The sequence below is a fragment of the Stenella coeruleoalba genome, assembly GCF_951394435.1.
Source record: "Stenella coeruleoalba genome assembly, chromosome: 13".
NCBI classification, from domain to species: domain Eukaryota; kingdom Metazoa; phylum Chordata; class Mammalia; order Artiodactyla; family Delphinidae; genus Stenella; species Stenella coeruleoalba.
Genome location: NC_137159.1, coordinates 14778059 through 14799397, shown reverse-complemented (window position 1 = coordinate 14799397; position 21339 = coordinate 14778059). Strand labels below are relative to the sequence as shown.

Sequence of the window (21339 nt, the reverse complement as noted above, 5' to 3'; positions counted from 1 at the left end):
AGTAAAGTGGCAGTAGGCCCGCCTATCGGTCTCAGGTGCGCGCGCACCCGCAAAGACCCGCCCCCCCCCCCAAGAGGCGTAGTACTTCCCAAAAGTTCTCTGCGGCTTGATTTGTCCCCATCGGCGACTCGTAGAAAACCTTGGGCTTGATAACAGCGCCGCTCCCGATTGGCCGCTTGCCGCGTGCTTGGTCTTCCTTGGAGTCTGCGCCGGGCGACTCGGCCGGTAGTGGCGATGTCCGGCCGGTCTAAGCGGGAGTCGCGTGGATCCGCCCGCGGGAAGCGCGAGTCCGAGTCGCGGAGCAGCTCGGCTCGTGTCAGACGGGAGCGAGAGCGGGAGCGGGAGACAGAGGCTCCGAGCTCCCGGGGCAGTCCGGTGCGCGTGAAGCGGGAGGTCGAGCCGGCGAGCGCGCGCGAGGCCCTGGCGCCCGTGATCCCGGCGGTGCGGGTGAAGCGGGAGCGCGAGGCCGACGAGGACTCGGAGCCTGAGCGGGAGGTGCGAGGTGCGCGGGGCCGGGCGCGGGTTCCACTGTCGCGTTCTTCTTTTTCTTTTTCCAACCTTCTCTCCCCACGGGGAAGTCACACTCCACTCGCGACCCGACTCCGTTTTAATGAGGATAGTACTAGTCTTGATCAGGATCGTAGCTATAGCGTTTCTAACAGTAATAAGAACAGGTAGCTTTCCTTTATCGGATGTCTAATGCGGGCCAGGCGCTGTGCTAATTGTTTTACAGGTGTCCCTTCTTTTTAGTTTTTTACAAAATACCTGAGGAGTGAGTCTTGCTGTAATTTCTGAGCGGAGAGCCTGAACGCTGTGCACTTGGACCACACTGCCCTGTTATCCAGGGCTGTAGCAGCCAGGAGATATGGATTCTAGTCCTGCCTCTGAGACTGAGTCACGGTGGTTTGGGAAAGTGATTTTCACGTGTCTGTCCCTCTCTAGGTTAACGGAAGGAGTCCTGGAACCCATGACCTTTGAGAGCCCTAATAAGCCAGTGAGTCTGTCAGTTCCCATCTATGACTGTACCCTCTGCCTTTTCCTGCTGGACTCGTTCTGCTTCTCTTAGTAATTTCTGGAGACTTCTTGGCCAAGCCATGGTACTCTGTAGTGTGTACACTCTTTTCCAACTTGTTGATATCTTACCAATCATTAAGTAGGTTTCTATCATTTCTGAAGCTTTTCCTTTTACCTCAATTACATCTTTTCCTTCTCTGAACTTGGAACTTCTGCATTGAACATGTTCCTATGTACGTGTTTTCTGGTGAGTTAGCAGGTGAACATATCACAAGGCTACATGTTAGGGGCAATGTTCATGGGGGGGGGTGTTCTTCATTCTCCAGGATTTTATAATTCTGTCTCTGCACCTGGTTATCTATAAAAAATTATACTCTTGTGTTAACTCTTAAATTTCTAGCTCAGAGTCCTGTGTTTGACATATTTTTATATTACCCTCAGGGTCCAGATTAGCACCTTGCTCGTGGAAAGTGCTTGATAAATGTTCTTTGAATAATCTAGTTAATAATTTCAGGGTATTCTTTGATTTCCTTTACTTAAATATTTTGTCAGCCTCATGTTTCCCTTTCTTTGGAAGAGAAATTGCTTCTTAGATATTTTGTATACTTACGGTAAGGAGATTGTTTTCTCTGGGACACACTAGGATCCCAGTTGAGGTTACTGCTGTTTTCTTTTTTCCCTTTTATTTTTTTCATGAAATAGATTATAGGTACTAAGATGAGCTAAATGTCAAGCACATGTATAGTTTAAAGAAGAGTGTGGATATGTATCCTTAAATCTACCACTTGTCAAGAATTGTGAAGGGTCTGAGATTTTACCCTTTTTGTACACTACCAAGTTAGCCTGCCGTGGTTTCATGGATGCTGATGGAAGACATGGAGCTATTGGGCTTGAGACAGTTTATTGCAGCAATAACAGTAGCCAGAATATAGCATTGTCACTTCCCTGAGTCAGTTCCCACAGTGCAACACGATGAGAACCCATACACACAGTGGGTGGCCTCACAGGACAAGAACTCTAAGCTTAGACAACCCAAATCTTCTATAATGGGCTGTGAGCTTGCCTCCCCTTTGCTCTGTAGGGACACACTGTCTCCTACTTCCAAAGCTATAGAAACAAACTTCACTGTACAAACAACTTTGACAAGATAGTCTGGAGGCAGTCAGTGCCTCTGGTCACAATATGTGCAGAAGTTCGAGAGACCCATGGAGAGTTGCCTCCCGATGCTGTTCAGCTTAAGAAGTGGTACTTAACCAGTACCTTAGAAGCTCCCATAGGCCCCTTCCCAGTTGCATCTGCCTTCCTTGCTTGCTTGGGTAATCACTGAATTTTTTTTAATCATTTCTATTTTTATTATTTTATTATTTACAGTTTTACCTCACATATACATCCCTGAGTAGAACTGTATTTTATTTTGTATTTGTTATAAATGGAATCATACTATATGTTGTCTTCTGTTTTGCCTTTTTTTTTTTTTTCCCGCTAGCCATATTGTTGACGTTTATCCGGCAGCACAGTGTTCTATTGATGATATACCAAAATGTATTCCTCCCATTTTTATATGTTGTAGACATTTGGGTTGTTTCCAGTTTGGTCTCTTTCAAATATTGCTGCTATAAATATTCTTTAGTAAAGCATTCCTGATGGCACATGTGCAAAAGTTCTCTAGGGTATATAAGTAGAAGAGAGATTGCTGGGCCAAAAGGTCTGTGTATTTTCAGCTTTGATCTTGCTGTACTATTTTCTAAGAGGTTGTAACAGTTTATACTCCCACCAGCAGTTACATGAGCATTCTCACTGTTCTTCATATTTGCCAACACTTGGAATTGCCTGATTTTATTTTTTCCTCTCTGGTAGGTGTGAAGTGGTATATCATTGTGCAAGGAAATTTGCATGTTCTTGATTACTGGTGAGGTTGAGCATCTTTTCTTTCTTTCTTTTTCTTTTTGGCCATGCTGTGAAGCTTGCAGGATCTTAGTTCCCCAACCAGGGACGAACCCCAGCCCCCTGCAGTGGAAGCACAAGAGTCCTAACCATTGGACAGCCAGGGAATTCCCAGCATTTTTTCATAATTTTGAGGGCTGTCTTCCTCATTTCCTTTTGGGTTGTCTTTTTTTTTTTTTTAAATCTCCACCAGATTTCTTTATGTAATTGCAAGCAATTCCTTTGTTGGTTATATGTGTTTCAAGAATATCCTCTCAGTTTGTGGCCTGTTCCGTTAAGTGGGCTTCTTTGGTGTTGTCAGGCTGCCTGTACAGGAGCTCATCCTGATTAATTTTTCCCATTTTTGTGTTTGTTTGTACTGGTAGTTGACCCTGAGTGTGGGTTTCCCATTTTCAGAGCTTTTGATGCTTTTCCTTTCAGCAAAAAATGGCCGCATGGATTCTGAGGATCGGAGGAGCCGCCACTGCCCCTACCTGGACACCATTAACAGGTCGGTAGCACAGGAATGCCTAGGGCAGCAAAAGAACAATGGAGTCTCTGCAGAAAGTTCTTTGGGCTGTACGTTAAAAATACGTTCCAAAACTTTAGCTCTTTTAAAGCTTTCTGCCCAGAAAACTGTGCCTCTTGCCTTGTTTTTTAATCTTTGCCCTTCAATTTAAAGTGTCAGAGAGCATGTTGTTTTAGGGTGGGCGTATGCAGAAAGAGCTTTTAGCTCATTTTGAATTTGTATGAGGAAATAAAGGGATATGTGGTGTCGATGACAATAGCAAATTTAAATATTATTGAGCACTGACTGTGTGCTAGGTACTACTCTAGGTGCCTGGGATTCAGCAGAGGAAAGTCAGACAAAAATATATCCTAAAGCAGAGGTGTTTACCCCATCTTGGTATTCTTTGATCCCAGATGCATTTTAGGATGGTTTTTCATTTATGCCGTAGGGTGGCACTGTCTAATAGACTTTTTTGCAACAATGGAATTGCTCTTTAAGGGCTGTCCATTGTGGTAGGCACGGGCTACTTGTGGATATTGAGCACTTGAAATGTGGCTTGAGGAACTGAATTTTAAATTTTATTTAATTTTAATTATTTTACTTTTAAACACCAGTAGCTGTGTGTGGCTAGTGGCCCCTTTAACTGACAGTGCAGCTTTCCTGGGACCATTACCAATTAATCAGAGTTAATGCTTGAGAATGAATCCTCTTGCCACCTGTGAATTCAGTGGAGGAAAATTTTCTTTTATCACTTAACCCGGCCAGTACTCATATACCATTACTTTGCACTTGAATAGATAGATCTGTTTGTAGGTATTCCCCTAAAGTTCGTCAGGCTTCCCATTTATTTTTATGGACAAAAATAAAATTTTCTTTTATGAAAGGGTTTATTCACTCTTTTTATGTCCTTCCTTTAATGTCTTTTAATTTGGAATGCTGTTGGGGCCCTGTTACTTCAGTCCTACTTGTGGCTTTTCCTCCAGAGAAAGTAATGGAAGATTCTCAACTGGTTGTGAACACTCAAAAGAAAGAGGGTCTTTGGTAGAGATACCTTTGCACTGCTTTGGGGCTTGGTGGGTGGCGGTGCTATATTAAATGCCTAGGTAAGGAAGAGTTAATGTTCCCCACGGTTTGTATGTGATTGTTGAACTGTTCTCTGAAGGCGGCTGTGTGACTGCAGGACAGGAAGCCAGGGACACTGCTTCGCTCAGGTGCTCACCTAGGCAACCATCCCTATTAATTGTTTCTGTTTTGTTTTGGTTCTCTTAGGAGTGTGCTGGACTTTGACTTTGAGAAACTGTGTTCCATCTCCCTCTCGCATATCAATGCGTATGCCTGTCTGGTGTGTGGCAAGTACTTTCAGGGTAAATAAATGTTTTGCATCACATTTTCAGCACTAGCCACAGCTCTATTCAGGGATTTTTTTTTTTTAAGTAAGTAAGCTGCTGTTAGGAATCATGTCTAGTAAGCCCTATCTTTGTTCCCAGGAAGGTGGAATACTCTTAGAAAATCCACAGGAGGTTCTCTGATTGGTCAGAACCTGAATACATGTGAAAGGAAGAAAGAACTAGCCATATGAGAGACTATGTAGGAAGTATCAGAGACTCTGGGTTTTTGAATCTCTGATGTTTTCTATACTTATGTCTTTTTCTGAGAATCCTTTTACTCTAAGGACTTTTTCATTCTGTTCTTTTCTGGAAATTTATTATTTCAGTTCATTCAGAGCAAGCAGATGCTTTGTACACAGTATAGTGGAGGATTCAAAAGAATTATAAACTGCATTCTTTGCTCTAATAAGGATCTTATAAACTGTCAAGGTTAACACGTAAAACAATCAGCAGACTCTCTTAAGACCATAAAGATTACTGCTGGACTGTGTGGCGCTGAGTATAAATAAGGATGATAGGAGTTGAAATATGCAAAAATATGCAAAGGATGATAGGAATTGAAATATGCAAAGTTGAAATATGCAAAGATCATTGTTAGCTGGAGTGTTTGTGTAGAGTTCATGGAGGAGGTGGAACTTGTACTCTAAATGCAGGACATAGAGTTTGAATAGGTTAAGGGTGAGATGCTCTAGAAAGGAGTGGCAACGTGAACAAAAGTATGTGGGTACAGGATTGTCGTGAATGTGGACAGTTGAAAACTCAGGACTAAGTGATGATGGACTGTCACAGATATGTACGTGTGTACGTGCAAATCAGTGTATGCATGTACGTACATGTATGTGATATATATATGGATATTCCTAGTTTCTAATACATGAAACTAGCTCATATACATAAACACATACATATATGCACACACACACATACATGTACACACACACGCACAAATACACCCACACATATTTTCTCTGTTCATGTATATGAAATTAGTTCCCTTATGTCTTGTGCCATCTAGGGAATAAAGCTATTGCGCTCTTCTTTCTTGCTAATTTTTGTGATGAGAAGAGTTCATGTGGGAGATTCCTTTCGTGGATGGTGTAGTACTTTGTTTTTGCTGATACTAACATGTTCTGGTACAAAATAATGAAAGGAAAATTACCCCTCATCTGTGTGCTTATGGAGTCTGCCCTTCTCTCATAGCCTTTCACTCTTCCCTACAGGCCGGGGTTTGAAGTCTCATGCCTACATTCACAGTGTCCAGTTTAGTCACCATGTCTTCCTCAACCTCCACACCCTCAAGTTTTACTGCCTCCCAGACAACTATGAGATCATCGATTCCTCGCTGGAGGATATCACGGTGCGTGTCCAAGAGGGTTGGTTTGGAACCAGTTATCCTGGGAGCCACCCCAGGGCTCCTGAGGATCTGCCCCACCCAAGGTCAGGGAAGAGTCTCAGTCCCTTGGGCTTCGAGAGGCTCCTTTCGCCTTGGCAGGAACCAGAGAAACAGAGTAAGGAGGTCACAGTCCGTAATTTTGGCCCATGGTCTACAGCCTAGCTCTGATTTCTGCTTTTAATGTTGAGGGTTAGGACTGAAGGAATATTGCTACTTTTCAATTAGGGTGAAAGCATTTTTGTGAAATAAATTATCCTTCCATATTTTGGAGTAGGGATGTGAATTGGGCCTGCTGTAGGACAGTGGATGCCAAGAGGTATACCAGCTTCCGGCTACTTTTGACATGATGCAGCCAGAATGGCCAATATGTCCATCTGTGGGCTCTGGTTTGTGCCCTGTGCCAAGAGTCACTGCACTTGAGTGAGGAGTGTGGAAAGTCCTGTTGGGCTTTGATTACTGTTGGAACTGTTGATTATTGCTTTCCTTTTCAGCAGCGGCTGCATGTTCAATAGAGTTGAATGCTCTATTTATTAAGGAAAGCTTGGTTTTCAGAGTGTTTGAAACACTACTTACTCCACTTCCATATGTTTTATAACAGTCTATTAACGTTGAAGTTAAAGTGGTTAAGGACAGTATTTATAGATGGAGAAACTGAAAGGAATTCAAGCTTTCAAAGTGAGTTAGTGGCAACCTCTGACCAGTGTGTGACATGATGACCCTCATAGGTCTAGGACAGGGAAGGTTCTGATCCTGCCCCTCCAACCACAGGGAGTCCTGAGATCTCAGTCCTGCACAGATAGGAGGTGACACTCCTGTTCCTGCACCGGGCCTGTGTGCTGGCTCTGTGTGAGGTCCCACCTGGGACTCAGACTCCTGCCTCCTGCAGACTTGAGTGTCCTGCAGCTTCTCCCTGTTGTTTGTCACGGGTTTGGCTGAACCTGCGGTCTGACGACAGGCCTGGGATTCAGTGACTTTGGGTTAAACACAGAGATCACCTTCTAGATGAGCAACGTGGGGCGGGGCCCATTGCATGTTACCTCAGTCCTTAGACCTACTGTTGGGAGCCCTTTGGGTGGGTGGTGAGACGTTCACGACCAAAGTATCTTTTCTTTTGGCAGAAATTGCTGTTGCGGATATGTCTTGTGAACTCTGTAGACTGCCCTAAAACAGCCTAGGATTTTCTTTTGCTTTTCAGTATGTGTTGAAGCCCACTTTCACAAAGCAGCAGATCGCTAACTTGGACAAGCAAGCCAAGTTGTCCCGGGCATATGATGGTACCACTTACCTGCCCGGTATCGTGGGCCTGAATAACATAAAGGCCAACGACTACGCCAATGCCGTCCTTCAGGTAGGTTGGAGGCGGGAACCATGAGGGAGGGGGCAACCCGGGAACACTGTGAAGCTTGGCTAAGAAACAGCTGCCTTCTGGTGGAGTGCAGTCAGGTGGTCCTCAGACCCCGAGCCTTGCCAAGGACTCTTCTTGGGTGTTTGTTCTGCCCCAAGCAGAACATTCCCGTCTGCCTGAGGGGCTGCCGCCAAATGGTGGACCAGTTCCAGCCTCTGGAGCTTCCAGGGAATGGGGGATGGAGCTGCGCGGGGCCTGCAGTACCAAGTAAGAGACACGTGAGCTAGATGATGCTTTTTCTTTTCATGGTGTAGATGTTCATTGTGTTGGCTCTGTTATGTCTCTGTCCTGCCCCTGTGCTGAAGTCCTGCAGTGAGAAAGGCAGAAAGCCAAAGTTGTCCTGTTGCAATTGTTTTGCTTTTTAAAAAAAATTACACAAGTAATGTGCGCATATTGTAGAAAAATTAGAAAACGTTGGTAAGCATAAGAAAATAATCATCCTACTTCACTCAAAAAAAAAAACTGGTTAAAAAAAACTATAAGCAAGTACTTGTGTAGGGGGAAGATGTAGAAAGTATAAAACAAAAGCTTCATTCCTTTCTTTCCCTAGTACTCTGTCCTGGGGTAGTTAGCAGTATAGAGACCTCCAGAACTTTATTCTAAACGCAGGTACACAAATGCATTATATCCTGTCATGTGGCAATATTATGGTTTATTTTGTTATTTCCCAATTGATACATAAAATTTCACTTGTCTCACATTTTTATTTCTGTTACCAGTGTTGCAGTGAGTATTCTTCTATATATATATAGTCTTGTACTTTTTGTGACACTTACATTTTGTTATATTTCTTTTCTAGACTTGAAAAATATTTGTATTTTTTTATCTATAAAGTAATGTAGTATGTATCTTTGTATGTATTTTAACCTAAAAGCATATTATGAAACCAATAAATATTCTTGTGCAGCATCCTTAATGTTTACATGTCAGTCCATTTTGTTGAATTTAATTTATTTAACCTTCTTTTCTTCTTGTATTAATGCACCTTGGGCCTAGATTCTAGGCTGTAGGGGGTTTGTAGCAATTTACAAACCCACCAGCAACACAAAAGGGTGTTTTTCTTTTTCTTTTTTTTTAATTGAAGTATAGCTGATTTACAGTGTTGTGTTAGTTTCTGGTGTACAGCAAGGTGATTCGGTTATGCATACATATATATATATATTCTTTTTCATACTCTTTTACATCATGGTTTATTACAGGATATTGAATATAGTTCCCTGTGCTATACAGTAGGACCTTATTTATCTATTTTATATGTAGTGGTTTGTATCTGCTAATCCCAAACTCCTAATTTATCCCCTCCCCCACCCTTTTCCCTTTGGTAACCATAAGTTTTCTATGTCAGTGAGTCTGTTTGTGTTTCATGGATAAGTTCATTTGTGTCGTGTTTTAGATTCCACATGTAAGTGATATCATACGGTATTTGTCTTTCTCTTTCTGGCTTACTTCACTTAGTATGATAATCTTTAGGTCCATCCATGTTTCTGTAAAAGGCATTATTTCATTCTTTTTGTGGCTGAGTAACATTCCAGTGTGTGTGTGTGTGTGTGTGTGTGTGTACCACATCTTCTTTATCCATTCATCTGTTGATGGACATTTAGCTTGTTTCCGTGTCTTGGCTGTTGTAAATAGTGCTTCTATGAATATTGGGGTGCATGTGTTTTTTCGAATTATAGTTATCTCCGGATATATGCTTAGGAGTGGGATTGCTGGATCATACAGTAGCTCTGTTTTTAGCTTTTTAAGGAACCGCCATACTGTTCTCCATAGTGACTGCACCAATTTACATTCCTACCAACAGTGTAGGAGGGTTCCCAAAAGGGTGTTCTTCATCTTGCATTGTCACTGTTAGCATTGAAAACAACTTTTTCCATTTTTTTTTAACGTATTTCATTTATTGATTTTTGGCTGTATTGGGTCTTGGTTGCTGTGTGCGGACTTTCTCTAGTTGCGGCGAGTGGGAGCTACTCTTCGTTGTGGTGCGTGGGCTTCTCATTGTGGTGGCTTCTCTTGTTGCGGAGCATGGGCTCTAGGCGCGTGGGTTTCAGTAGTTGTGGCACGCGGGCTCAGTAGTTGTGGCTCGTGGGCTCTAGAGCACAGGCTCAGTAGTTGTGGCACACGGGCTTAGTTGCTCTGCGGCATGTGGGATCCTCCCGGACCAGGGCTTGAACCCATGTCCCCTGCATTGGCAGGCAGTTTCTTAACCACTGCACCAGCAGGGAAGCCCAACTTTTTCCATTTTGATAGGTATCTCCATTTTAATTTACTTTTTAAGAATTCACTTCTAAAGTTATTATATTTTTTCATGAGTTGTTGGGCCTTATGTGCTCATTTTTCTATTAGTGGTCCATTTTATTGAGGATTAAAAGTATGCTGGAGAGGGTGTGGAGAAAAGGGAACACTCTTGCACTGTTGGTGGGAATGTAAATTGTTACAGCCACTATGGAGAATAGTATGGAGGTTCCTTAAAAAACTAAAAATAGAATTACCATACGACCCAGCAATCCCAATACTGGGCATATACCCTGAGAAAACCATAATTCAAAAAGAGTCATGTACCAAAATGTTCATTGCAGCTCTATTTACATGGAAGCAACCTAAGTGTCCATCATCGGATGAATAGATAAAGAAGATGTGGCACATATATACAATGGAATATTACTCAGACATAAAAAGAAATGAAATTGAGATATTTGTAGTGAGGTGGATAGACCTAGAGTCTGTCATACAGAGTGAAGTAAGTCAGAAAAAGAAAAACACCGTATGCTAACACATATGTATGGAATCTAAGAAAAAAAAAGGTCATGAAGAACCTAGGGGTAAGATGGGAATAAAGACACAGACCTACTAGAGAATGGACTTGAGGATATGGGGAGGGGGAAAGGTAAGCTGTGACAAAGTGAGAGAGTGGCATGGACATATATACACTACCAAACGTAAAATAGATAGCTAGTGGGAAGCAGCCGCATAGCACAGGGAGATCAGCTCGGTGATTTGTGACCACCTAGAGGGGTGGGATAGGGAGGGTGGGAGGGAGGGAGACGCAAGAGGGAAGAGATATGGGAACATGTGTATATGTATAACTAATTCACTTTGTTACAAAGCAGAAACTAACACACCATTGTAAAGCAATTATACTCCAATAAAGGTGTTAAAAAAAATCAGATGTTCAAACTTAAAAAAAAAAGTAGACATATATATATTGGCCTTTTTTTTGCATATGTTGCACATATTTCGTTCTAGTTCTTTTTTGGCCTTTAAACTTTGTTCGTGATATTTTTGCATGAAGAATTTGGTAAAAAATTGTAAAAGTATATCTGTGAATTTTGGTGTCTGCCATTGGTGTCATGCCTGGTCCCTGGAGAGGTCAGATTCTTAGGTGGAGAGAGACTTTGTGGACTGTTCCTCTTACAGCCTCTCGTGGCTTTGTGAAGACTGTTACAGGATGGACAGATAGGATTTGGATATGGGCAGGGCAGTTAGTTTTGGCTTTGTGATGGGTTTCAGTCCCCACAGGAAGTTCTCTTTATTTATACAAATAAGTAGATCACCTGGCTCTGTAGCGCGATGAATAGTGCATTGGACTTCTATTTATACAAACAAGGAGATGAACAAATCCTTTGTGATGTTTCCACTAAAATGGGATTGAATGGACCAAGTACTCCACCTGGAGGCTGAATAATTTCTCTCCGAGGACACCTACTGCTTGTATTGTTGCTGAAACCAGGGAGCAACCTCTCTCCACAGCATGGATAAGCAAGAATTAGTATAAACTATCCATATGCTTCTCCTTTTTTGAGAGTAACTCTAAGCAGGAAATCCTTGTTTCTTCAGCTGAGCTAAGCTTGTAGGGGCTTTCCTGATCACCTCTATCGTTACCCTGAGTTGTATCCTGAGTTGTCTTCCCCAGAGACACCTGGGTTTAATTGTGTTTAACAGCATCCTTCTATCCTTGCTGAAAGAATTACCTTGTCAAAGAAAGTTGTGCTCATGGTAAGCATAGCACTGACGAGGATTCATGACCCCATCAGGAGGGACCTGTGGGCAGACTATGCATTTATTTAGGGTCTGTACCGTGGTCTCCTTCCCAGTTTCATAACTCACACTAATAAGCATGTGTTTCTTCTTGAACTAACATGGCTGGTCTTTATCTTTTTGCTTAATGAGTTAAAATTAATTTTTGTTCTCTTAAACCTTTTAACTATTTTCCATCATAACAGAGTACATTCATTTTTATATACAGTTGTATCGTTTTGTTTTGTTTGGTTTTGGTTTTGGCCATGCCACACAACATGTGGGATCTTAGTTTCCCAACCAGGGATCAAACCTGTGCCCCCTACAGTGGAAGTGCAGAGTCTTAACCACTGGACCACCAGGGAAGTCCCTGTATCATTTTATTACCACCCTCTCAATACCACATTTGGGGAAGACACCAGGTTTTACTAAGATGTTTTTCATATTGTTTTAATGTACAGTTGAGAGATGGGGGAACTGTGGTCTCCAGATAGTTCTCTCTGCCCCAGCCAAATACATGGTGAAGAAAGAGTATCTGGGTTTCTAGCCTTCAGTTCCTGTGAATCCAAACATAGTCACAGGTCTAATTAGAGTAAACAAAGGAAATTTTTAATTAAGTTGGTCAGCAGATAGGGATTTGAATACCTTTTTTTTTTTTTTTTTTTTTGCGGTACGCAGGCCTCTCACTGTTGTGGCCTCTCCCGTTGCGGAGCACAGGCTCCGGATGCGCAGGCTCAGCGGCCATGGCTCATGGCCCCAGCTGCTCCGTGGCATGTGGGATCTTCCTGGGCCGGGGCACGAACCCACATCCCCTGCATCGGCAGGCGGACTCTAAACCACTGCGCCACCAGGGAAGCCCGAACACCTTTATTTTAAAACTCCTTTGTTATACCCACGTTAGCAGAGTGTCTGCAGAACTGAACTTTCTGTGAAACTTGCTATAAAGGATGTTTCTCTAATGTGAACTCTGGGGGGGATTCTCTGGGAGTGCAGTTGCTTCTGATTCTTTAAGGCATCATAGGCACAGTTCTATTAGAAGAACTTTAGGTGGACAAGCTTGGCTCCCAGGGGTCCTGAAGAAAGGCTGTGGATTAATTGGAGTGTTTGTTTGATTTCCAGGCTCTGTCTAACGTTCCTCCTCTCCGAAACTACTTCCTGGAAGAAGACAATTATAAGAACATCAAGCGTCCTCCTGGGGATATCATGTTCCTGTTGGTCCAGCGTTTTGGAGAGCTGATGAGAAAGCTCTGGAACCCTCGAAATTTCAAGGCACATGTGTCTCCCCATGAGATGCTTCAAGCTGTCGTCCTTTGCAGCAAGAAGACTTTTCAGATCACCAAGCAAGGTAAGGAAGGAGTAATTCATGTTTTCTGACTTTAGGGCAACACAACTAGTTTGATGAGCACATTTACTTCCACTTTGCTGTGAATCTTACAGTAGCCGGAGCGAGTGTCCAGTGCATACTGTGGTTAGGTTCCTCACTCTTCCTTCCTCAGCCTGCCCTGCCCAGGGTCCCAAGCGATTTTAGCTGGATAGAAAGTCTGTCTGCTTTGGTGAACTAAACTCTACGACTCAGGAAAACCAGGAGGCTGGGAAAGGCACCATCCCTTATTAAGCGCCTGCCACTTTTGGTTCTCATTTTGCCATGTTGCAGACTAGAATATTTTATTTTGACTATTTTTATCTCTCCAAACTCAATTAGTTATTGCCACATGAGTAGCTCTTAGTACCTGTATCTGATATGATATTCTCTAGCATCCAGGTCAGTTGATTCACCATTCACTCATGGTGCTAGTAGGTTTTAATGCTACCAGGATAAGAAACACAGTTTTTTCTTCCAGGGGCTCCTATTCTAGTGGGGAAGATAGTTATGTAGAAAGATGATTACAGGGTGTTAAGTGCTGTGATAGAGGAAGCACAACATGCTATGGGAGGGAGCACAGAGTAAGGACGCCTGTCGAGCACATGGGAGGTGGGCTGGGGGTCAGAGTGAAGGAAGAGACACCTAAGTTTTAGGTAGCGGGGAGACAGGGTGGGGTTGGGCATTCCAGGTAGATAGGACACCGGACAGGAGCATGGAGCTGCCTGGTGCAGAGAGAAGACTGCGTGTGGCTGGACCCTTGGATCCAACGATGAGAGCCGAGGTGGACCAGGTGTTGGGTTTATATGCCACTATAAGGAGGCTGGATTACATCCTGATAACGGTGGGGAGTCAGTGAACGAACGCTTTTAAGTAAAGATGTGCCTTCACATCTTTGTTTTGAAAACATTCTGGCTGAGGAGTGACTTAGAAGGGAAGTTCAGTAATGGCCTTTTTTTTTTTTTTTTTTTTTTTTTTTTTAACGGTACGCGGGCCTCTCCCTGTTGTGGCCTCTCCCGTTGCGGAGCACAGGCTCCGGACGCGCAGGCTCAGCGGCCATGGCTCACGGGCCCAGCCGCTCCGCGGCACGTGGGATCCTCCCGGACCGGGGCACGAACCCATATCCTCTGCATCGGCAGGCGGACTCTCAACCACTGTGCCACCAGGGAAGCCCAGTAATGGCTTTTTAAATTTTTATTTTAATTTAATTTAATTTTTTTTTTTTTAAATATTTGGCCATGCCGCATGGCTTGCGGGATCTCAGTTACCCGACCAGGGATTGAACCTGGGCCACAGCAGTGAAAGCATCAAGTCCTAACCACTAGACCAGCAGTCCCCAACCTTTTTGGCACCAGGGAATGGTTTCGTGGAAGACAGTTTTTCCCCGGACTGGGGGTGGGGGGGCGGGAGGGTGGTGTGGGAGGGTTCAGGCGGTAATGGGAGCGACGGGGAGCAGCAGATGAAGCTTCCCTCGCTAGCCTGCCGCTCACCTCCTGCGGTGCGGCCCGGTTTCGAACAGCGGTCCTCGGCCCAGGGGTTGGGGACCCCTGCACTAGACTACCGGGGAACTCCCAGTAACGGCTCTTGATGGGTGATGAGACTCAGGTTTGGAATAGAGGAGATAATCGAAGATTTTGGTTGAACCAGAGAGCCAAGGGAGAGAGTAAAGATCAGAAGACTTGAGAGTTTGTCCTTCAGGAGTGCCAGCGTGTAGTGGCCAGGTAGAGGAGGATGCCCAGGGGACGGGATGGCGTGGCTGGAGAGGAAGGAGAAACACTGAGAAATGCCAACCCGCAGGGGGTTTGGAATATCGTACTGTCTCCCAGCTTCGACATACCATCTTTCTTTCTTTTCCAGGGGATGGAGTCGACTTTCTCTCCTGGTTTTTGAATGCTCTACACTCAGCTCTGGGGGGCACAAAGAAGAAAAAAAAAAGTAAGTCATGTTATTTTGTGAAAGGGAGACCATTTTTGTTTTGTTGCTTCTTTTAAAAAACGCTCTGCAGCTTCCCATCCTTTTCTTCTTACCTGTTTATCTTTTTGTGTTAGGGTAGTGTCTCTGTATATATGGGCTAAATCTTGTTCCTGAATGGTTTCCTCTCCATTTTTCTTTATTAGAATATGGTTGTATCTAATGGCATTTTTAATAAGTGGAAATGGGTATATAATTGTGCTCTAGAAGTCCTGACCCATTTTCAAGCTGGGGGGCTGGGCAGCATGCTGTAGACATGCTAGTGGTGCCAGAGTGAGGGCTTGGTGGGCGGGTTGCCTGGCTTGTAATTTGGTGGAACAAACTAAAAGCTCGTGCCTCGCCCTGAGCATGTACTTGGGGAGATGAGGCTGGCCGCTCTTTTCATTCTCAGACCTTGAGTCCCTGTGTTTCTTAGCATCCAGGTTGGCTTAGCAGTAGCTAGACATTTTTCATGAATGCCAAAAATAACTCTTAGCTTAGAGACCGCTGAACCAGGTGAATAATTTTGGAGACCTAATGCAGTTTTCTTCTTTCTGTGTTCTGATGGTGTTGGTTTCTTCATGTGGGATTGTGGCCTCGTTCTTTTTCTGTCACATAGCCCTGCCACCTCTTCAGGTATCTTCAGCCTGTGTGCCCCATCTCTGTTGGGAAGAAGATAGACATAAAATAATTATTTACACAAATACTTATAAAGGTATAATTTAGTTGTATATGTTACAAAGGTTCTTCTCTGCTTAGTGAGAGCTTTGGGTCTTCTGCTGGAAGATGCTGGTTTATTTCAGAAATTTAGGAGTTAGGACTGTATTTTGGAAATGCTTTCCAAGCTGACAGAATTTGCATTTTGATTTCTGTTTGTACAGCTATTGTGACTGATGTTTTCCAGGGGTCCATGAGGATCTTCACTAAAAAGCTTCCTCATCCTGATTTGGTGAGTGGCTTGAACCGAGTTTTGGACCGATTTATATCGCCTGAGGGGATTTAGGGTTGACAGAGAGATGCTTAGATAACTGGTACAGCCTTTTTTTTTTTTTTTTGTGGTACGCGGGCCTCTCACCGCTGTGGCCTCTCCCGCCGCGGAGCACAGGCTCCGGACGTGCAGGCCCAGCGGCCATGGCTCACAGGCCCAGCCGCTCCGCGGCACGTGGGATCCTCCCCGACCAGGGCACGAACCCGTGTCCCCCGCATCGGCAGATGGACTCCCAACCACTGCGCCACCAGGGAAGCCCCGGTACAGCCTTTTGCTCCAGGAAGAGGTTCTACAGTACACCTGCCAAGTGGCACTTCCTCTAGGTTCCTGTTGCACCAGTGTGCTTTAGTTTGGGAGGTAGTGGTTGGATATAACAGTTGACCTTTGAACAACACAGGTTTGAACTGCACTGGTTCACTTATACATGGATTTTTTTTTAATACATAAAACTACTACGTTTACGTTTAGCAGTTGGTTGAATCCGAGGATGCGGAATCTGTGGATATGGAGGGCCAACTATAGGATTTGAGCATCTGTGGATTTTGGTATCCAAGGCAGCTCCTGGAACCAACCATAGATACCGAGGGATGACTGATTTCAGTGTTCTGGCCACTGGGTGGTGCTGGCGTGTTTTTTCCAGAAAGCTCAGATAAGCTTTCTAAATCATCTAAAAACTTTTAAAAGAGTCTGGTATTTAAATAAAATCTCTCTGAAGATGGAAGCCCGGTTTTTGCATTAATCTAAACAGGTACAACTGCACGTGAAACTGCCCAGTCTCTTGGGCACCCCTCTTGGTTCACTTCAATATTAAATGAAGTAAATGTAACAGAAACATCGTTTCTTTCCATCTGTGGTGTTCTCCACTCTGCTCACACTCCTTCCCTACTTTTGCTTCTCCCTCACTGCTAGCCAGCAGAAGAAAAAGAGCAGCTGCTCCACAATGATGAGTACCAAGAGACGATGGTGGAGTCCACGTTTATGTACCTGACGCTGGACCTTCCTACTGCCCCCCTCTACAAGGACGAGAAGGAGCAGCTCATTATCCCCCAGGTGCCGCTCTTCAACATCTTGGCCAAGTTCAACGGCATCACTGAGAAGGTAGCCCATTAGCACACCTGCCCTGCTGATACCCCGTTCTCTCTCTTGACATTTTTCTTTTTATACTTGGAAATTGCCACATGTCTATGTAATGCGTTTATTTTAAAGTATATTGTGTTTATTGAGCCTCCCAGACTTCCTGATGTTTCACCCCCAACTCTTAACTTGAGTTACAGTGCCTCTGGGTAGTATGGAGAAAGGAAGGGGGTATTTAGGATAGTAGGAACTCACAAAAGTACGAAAGGCTCCCGTCTTTTAAAAAACATGACATCAGTATTAAAGTGGAAAAAAAAACAAAACTAAAATACAATGAAAAAATTTATTCTTGTTCTACCATTGCTCTGCATCAAATTAAAGGTTTCTTTTTATCTGCTGAGTTAACCGTTTCTCGGTTTAATTCCCTTCTTCATCCTAGACAAATTTAATCCTTTTTGATTCTTTTAAACTTTTTAACTTTGGTTCTTTTTTTTTTAACTTGATGCCTCATTCCAAACCCTTTCTGCTCTCTTTTTTAGCTAAGGTTCATTGGTTTTCAGATAGTAAATGCCCATTTCTCCCCACCACCCCCATCCCCTTCTCTTGCTCTCTCTCACACACGCACACACACACGCATAGAGATAGGTAACCTAAAGTATCTAGCCTGTTTCTTAGGCTCATTTCATTTTGGGGAGGCAAAAGACCTTGGGGCTCATCTAGTTCAGTTTATTTTATTTGGTTTTAGTTTATATTGGTTTTAAATGACAGAGCTGGGGATATTTTCATCTGACTTTTTCAACTGTGCCACATGGTCCCTATTATTACTGTTTGTTCAAACTTAAGTAATATTAAGATTCCCGTGGACCCTCAGGATTGATTTAAATTTATTGTTATTATAATATTACTTAAAATAGTATAAACATCAATGTTGGTATAAGCCTTTTATACCTACAGCTTTTAAGCACGTATTAAATTATAACAAACTTACACAAACAAAACTTTGAACCCAATAAAATTGGTTAATAGTGCTCTTGTAATGTGAGTTTAGCTAACACCTTGCTGTGTGAATGTGGTACTGATGTCCAGGGTGAAATCCTTCCCCCCCGTATTTTCTCATAAATTCCAGAGAAACCTTTTCAAGTTAGGCTATGACATCATTTAGGTGTTAAATCTGTCTATCCTTCACTACTCTGAGATAATTAAAACTAGGGCTTCTTGATGTCAACTTGTTCATAGACACAGATGTGGGCAGTGAAATCTCTTGGCATTTACTTGATTAAAAATTTTTCTTTGCTTTTAGTACAGTATTTTATTTCAGTCACGCAGAGATGAGTTACTTCATATCACCAAAAAGACGTTTTTTCCAGTAGTGCTTATACCCTTAGATGATCAGAAATTTACTTAAAAGCAGGTGTGGCTGTGGTATGTGTGCTAGAGCGGGAAAGTTTTTATTTCTCCAGCGCTGTCAGGTTACTCATCATGTGGCAAGGGAACTTAGTTTTTTAAAAAGTAGCAGTTCTATGGAGATACAATTTACAGCACCATATAATTAAGTGATTTAAAGTTTACAGTTCAGTGGTTTTTTCCTACATTCACAGATCTTTGCAACCACCACCAGAGTCAGCTTTAGAACATTTTCATCATCGATGTTTTTTATCGCCCTTTAGTTATCATTCCAACCCCCTTGTCTCCCCCAGCCCTAGACAACTACTAAGCTACTTTCTGCCTCTGTAGATTTGCCTCTTCTGGACATTTCATATAATATGTGGTCTTTTGTGATTTGCTTCTTTCACCTAGTATACAGCGTTTTCAGGGTTCATTCATGTTGTAGCATCTATCAGTACTTCATTCCTTTTTGCAGCCAAATAACATCCCATTGTATGAATGCACCACATTTTGTTTATTCATTCATCAGCTGATGGACATCTGGAGTTGTTTTCACCTTTCTGCTGTTATGAATAATGCTACTATAAATACCAGTCTACAGGTTTTTGTGTGGACATGTTTTCATTTCTGTTGGGTGGGTATTGGGGAGTGGAATTGCTGAGTCATATGGTAACTCTTATGGTTAGCCATTTGAAGAACTGCCAGACTGTCTTCCAAAGTGGCTGCACTATGTTATGTTCCTACCACCAGTGTGTGAGTGTTCCAGTTTCTCTACATCTTCACCAATGTTTGTTATTGTTCATCTTCTAGATTATAGGCATCCTAGTAGGTGTGAAGTGGTATCTCATTATGGTTTTGATTTGTATTTCCCTGATGACTAATGATGTTAACCATTTTTTCATGTGCTCATTGGACATTTGCATATCATCTTTGGGGAAATGTTTATTTAGATCCTTTGTGCATTTTAAAAATTAGGTTATTTATCTATTTTTTATTATTGAGTTGTAAGAATTCTGTATATGATCTAGATACCAGTCCCTTATCAAATGTATGATTTGCAAATATTTTCTCCCATTCTGTGGCTTGCATTTTCACCCTCTTGATAGTATCATTTGAGGCATAACAGTTTTAATTTTGTTGAAATACCATCTAGTTTTTCTTTTATAGTGTGTGCTTTTGTTGTCATATGTAAGAATCCATTGTTAAATCCCAGGTCATGAAGATTTACTCTTGTGTTTTCATCTAAGACTTTTGTAGTTTTAGCTCTTAACATTTCAGGGCTTTAATTCATTTTAAAGTTTAGTATATGGTATAAAGTACAAGGTCCAACTTTATTCTTTTGCATATGACTGACTCTCTAGTTGTCCTAGTACTATTTGTTGAAAAGACTATTCTTTTCGCATTGAATGGTCTTGGCACCCTTGTTGAAAAATCATTTGACCATAGACACATGGGTTTATTTCCGGACTCTCAATTTTATTCCATTGACGTATATGTCAGGACCAGAGTCTTGGTTATTACTGCTTTGTAGTTAGTTTTGAAATCAGAAACTGTGAATCCTCTGACTTTGTTCTTTTTCAAGATAGTTCTGGCTGTTTTGGGTTCCTTACAATTCCTTGCACATTCAGATTTGAGGCTCAGCTTGTGGATTTCTACAAAGAAGCTAGCTGGCATTCTGACAGGGATTGTGTTGAATCTGTAGATTAGTTTGACAATTATTGCCGTCTTAATAATGGAAGTCTTCTGATTCATAAACATGGGGTGTTTTTCTATTTATTTATCTTCTTTAATTTCTTTCAACAATGTTTTATAGTTTTCAGAGTATGTTTTGAACTTCTTTTGAGTTTATTCCTAAATATTTTATTCTTTTTGATGCCATTATAAATGGAGTTGCTTTCTTAAGTTTAGTTTTGGCTTGTTAATTGCATGTGTGTAGAAATACAGTTGATTTTTGTATATTGATTTTGTATCCTGCAACCTTGCCAGACTTTTAAAGTGGATTTCTTAGGATTTTCCACATACAAGATCATGTCATCTGCAAACAGAGATGGTTTTATTTCTTCCTTTCCAATCTGGATGCTTCTTATTTACTTATTCACGTTTTATTGCCTAATTGCTGTGGCTGGAACCTCTAGTACAGTGTTGAATAGAAGTGGTAAATGCAGACATCCTTATGTCGTACCTGATCTTAAGGGAGCGCATCCAGGCTTTCACCAGTAAGTGTGATGTTAGCTGTGGATTTTTCATAGATACCCTTTATCAGGTTGAGGAAGTTCTTCCTATCTGTAGTTTATTGAGTGTTTTTCTCATGATAAGGTGTTGGATTTTGTCAAATGCTTTTTTGTGTCTAATGGGATGATTGTATGGTTTTCGGTTATTCCTATTTATTGCCTTATTATTTTATTAATATGAAATGGTACATTACATTAATTGATTTTTGGATGTTAAGCTACCTTTGTATTCCTGGATAAGTCATACTTGGTCATGTATAATTGGTGTATAAGTCTTTGTTGTTGTTTATGTTGGAATTGGTTTGCTAGTATTTTGTTGAGGATTTTGGCGTCCATGTTCATAGAAATATTGATCTGTAGTTGTCTTTTCTTGTGATGTGACTCTCTAGAGAGTGATGGTCTCATTGGTATTTCCTCTCTGATTATGATTAGTTTTTCATTCCTATCTCTTAGTTTTTACTGTACTACATTGTGTTTGTGTTAAGGAAAAGTAAATATATGTTCACTAGTTTTTAAGCCTCTTGGGCTGAGGAGAATGTCCTGGGCCCCCACCACTCCATCCCCTCAAACGTGCTGAGTGAGGCCTCAGTGAGTGTTGCCCAACAGATTGCACTTGACCCACCAGTCTCGGGGCCTTTGAGGAGGAAGGAACGTGGGATGTCAGTTGACAGCTCTGCTGGAAAACCCTCAGTGATGAGGGGC

General features: G+C 42.4%; 1 protein-coding gene across 4 annotated transcripts in view; it reads left to right on the top strand.

Annotated features, from left to right (window-relative positions):
* Positions 1 to 226: 226 nt before the first annotated feature.
* Positions 227 to 21339, top strand: part of USP39 (ubiquitin specific peptidase 39) — a 30290-nt gene continuing 9177 nt past the window's right edge. The window contains exons 1-9 of one of the 4 annotated variants that reach the window (XM_079940809.1): positions 227 to 502; positions 3379 to 3448; positions 4718 to 4812; positions 6057 to 6193; positions 7425 to 7577; positions 12768 to 12993; positions 14866 to 14943; positions 15840 to 15907; positions 16856 to 17044. In XM_079940809.1, the coding sequence (XP_079796935.1) occupies positions 235 to 502; positions 3379 to 3448; positions 4718 to 4812; positions 6057 to 6193; positions 7425 to 7577; positions 12768 to 12993; positions 14866 to 14943; positions 15840 to 15907; positions 16856 to 17044 (1284 nt within the window). In that variant the 5' untranslated portion in view covers positions 227 to 234. Of the gene's footprint in view, positions 503 to 604; positions 995 to 2892; positions 2924 to 3378; positions 3449 to 4717; positions 4813 to 6056; positions 6194 to 7424; positions 7578 to 12767; positions 12994 to 14865; positions 14944 to 15839; positions 15908 to 16855; positions 17045 to 21339 lie in introns of those variants that run through there. The other 3 variants (XM_079940811.1, XM_079940812.1, XM_079940810.1) reach the window with 3 other exon arrangements.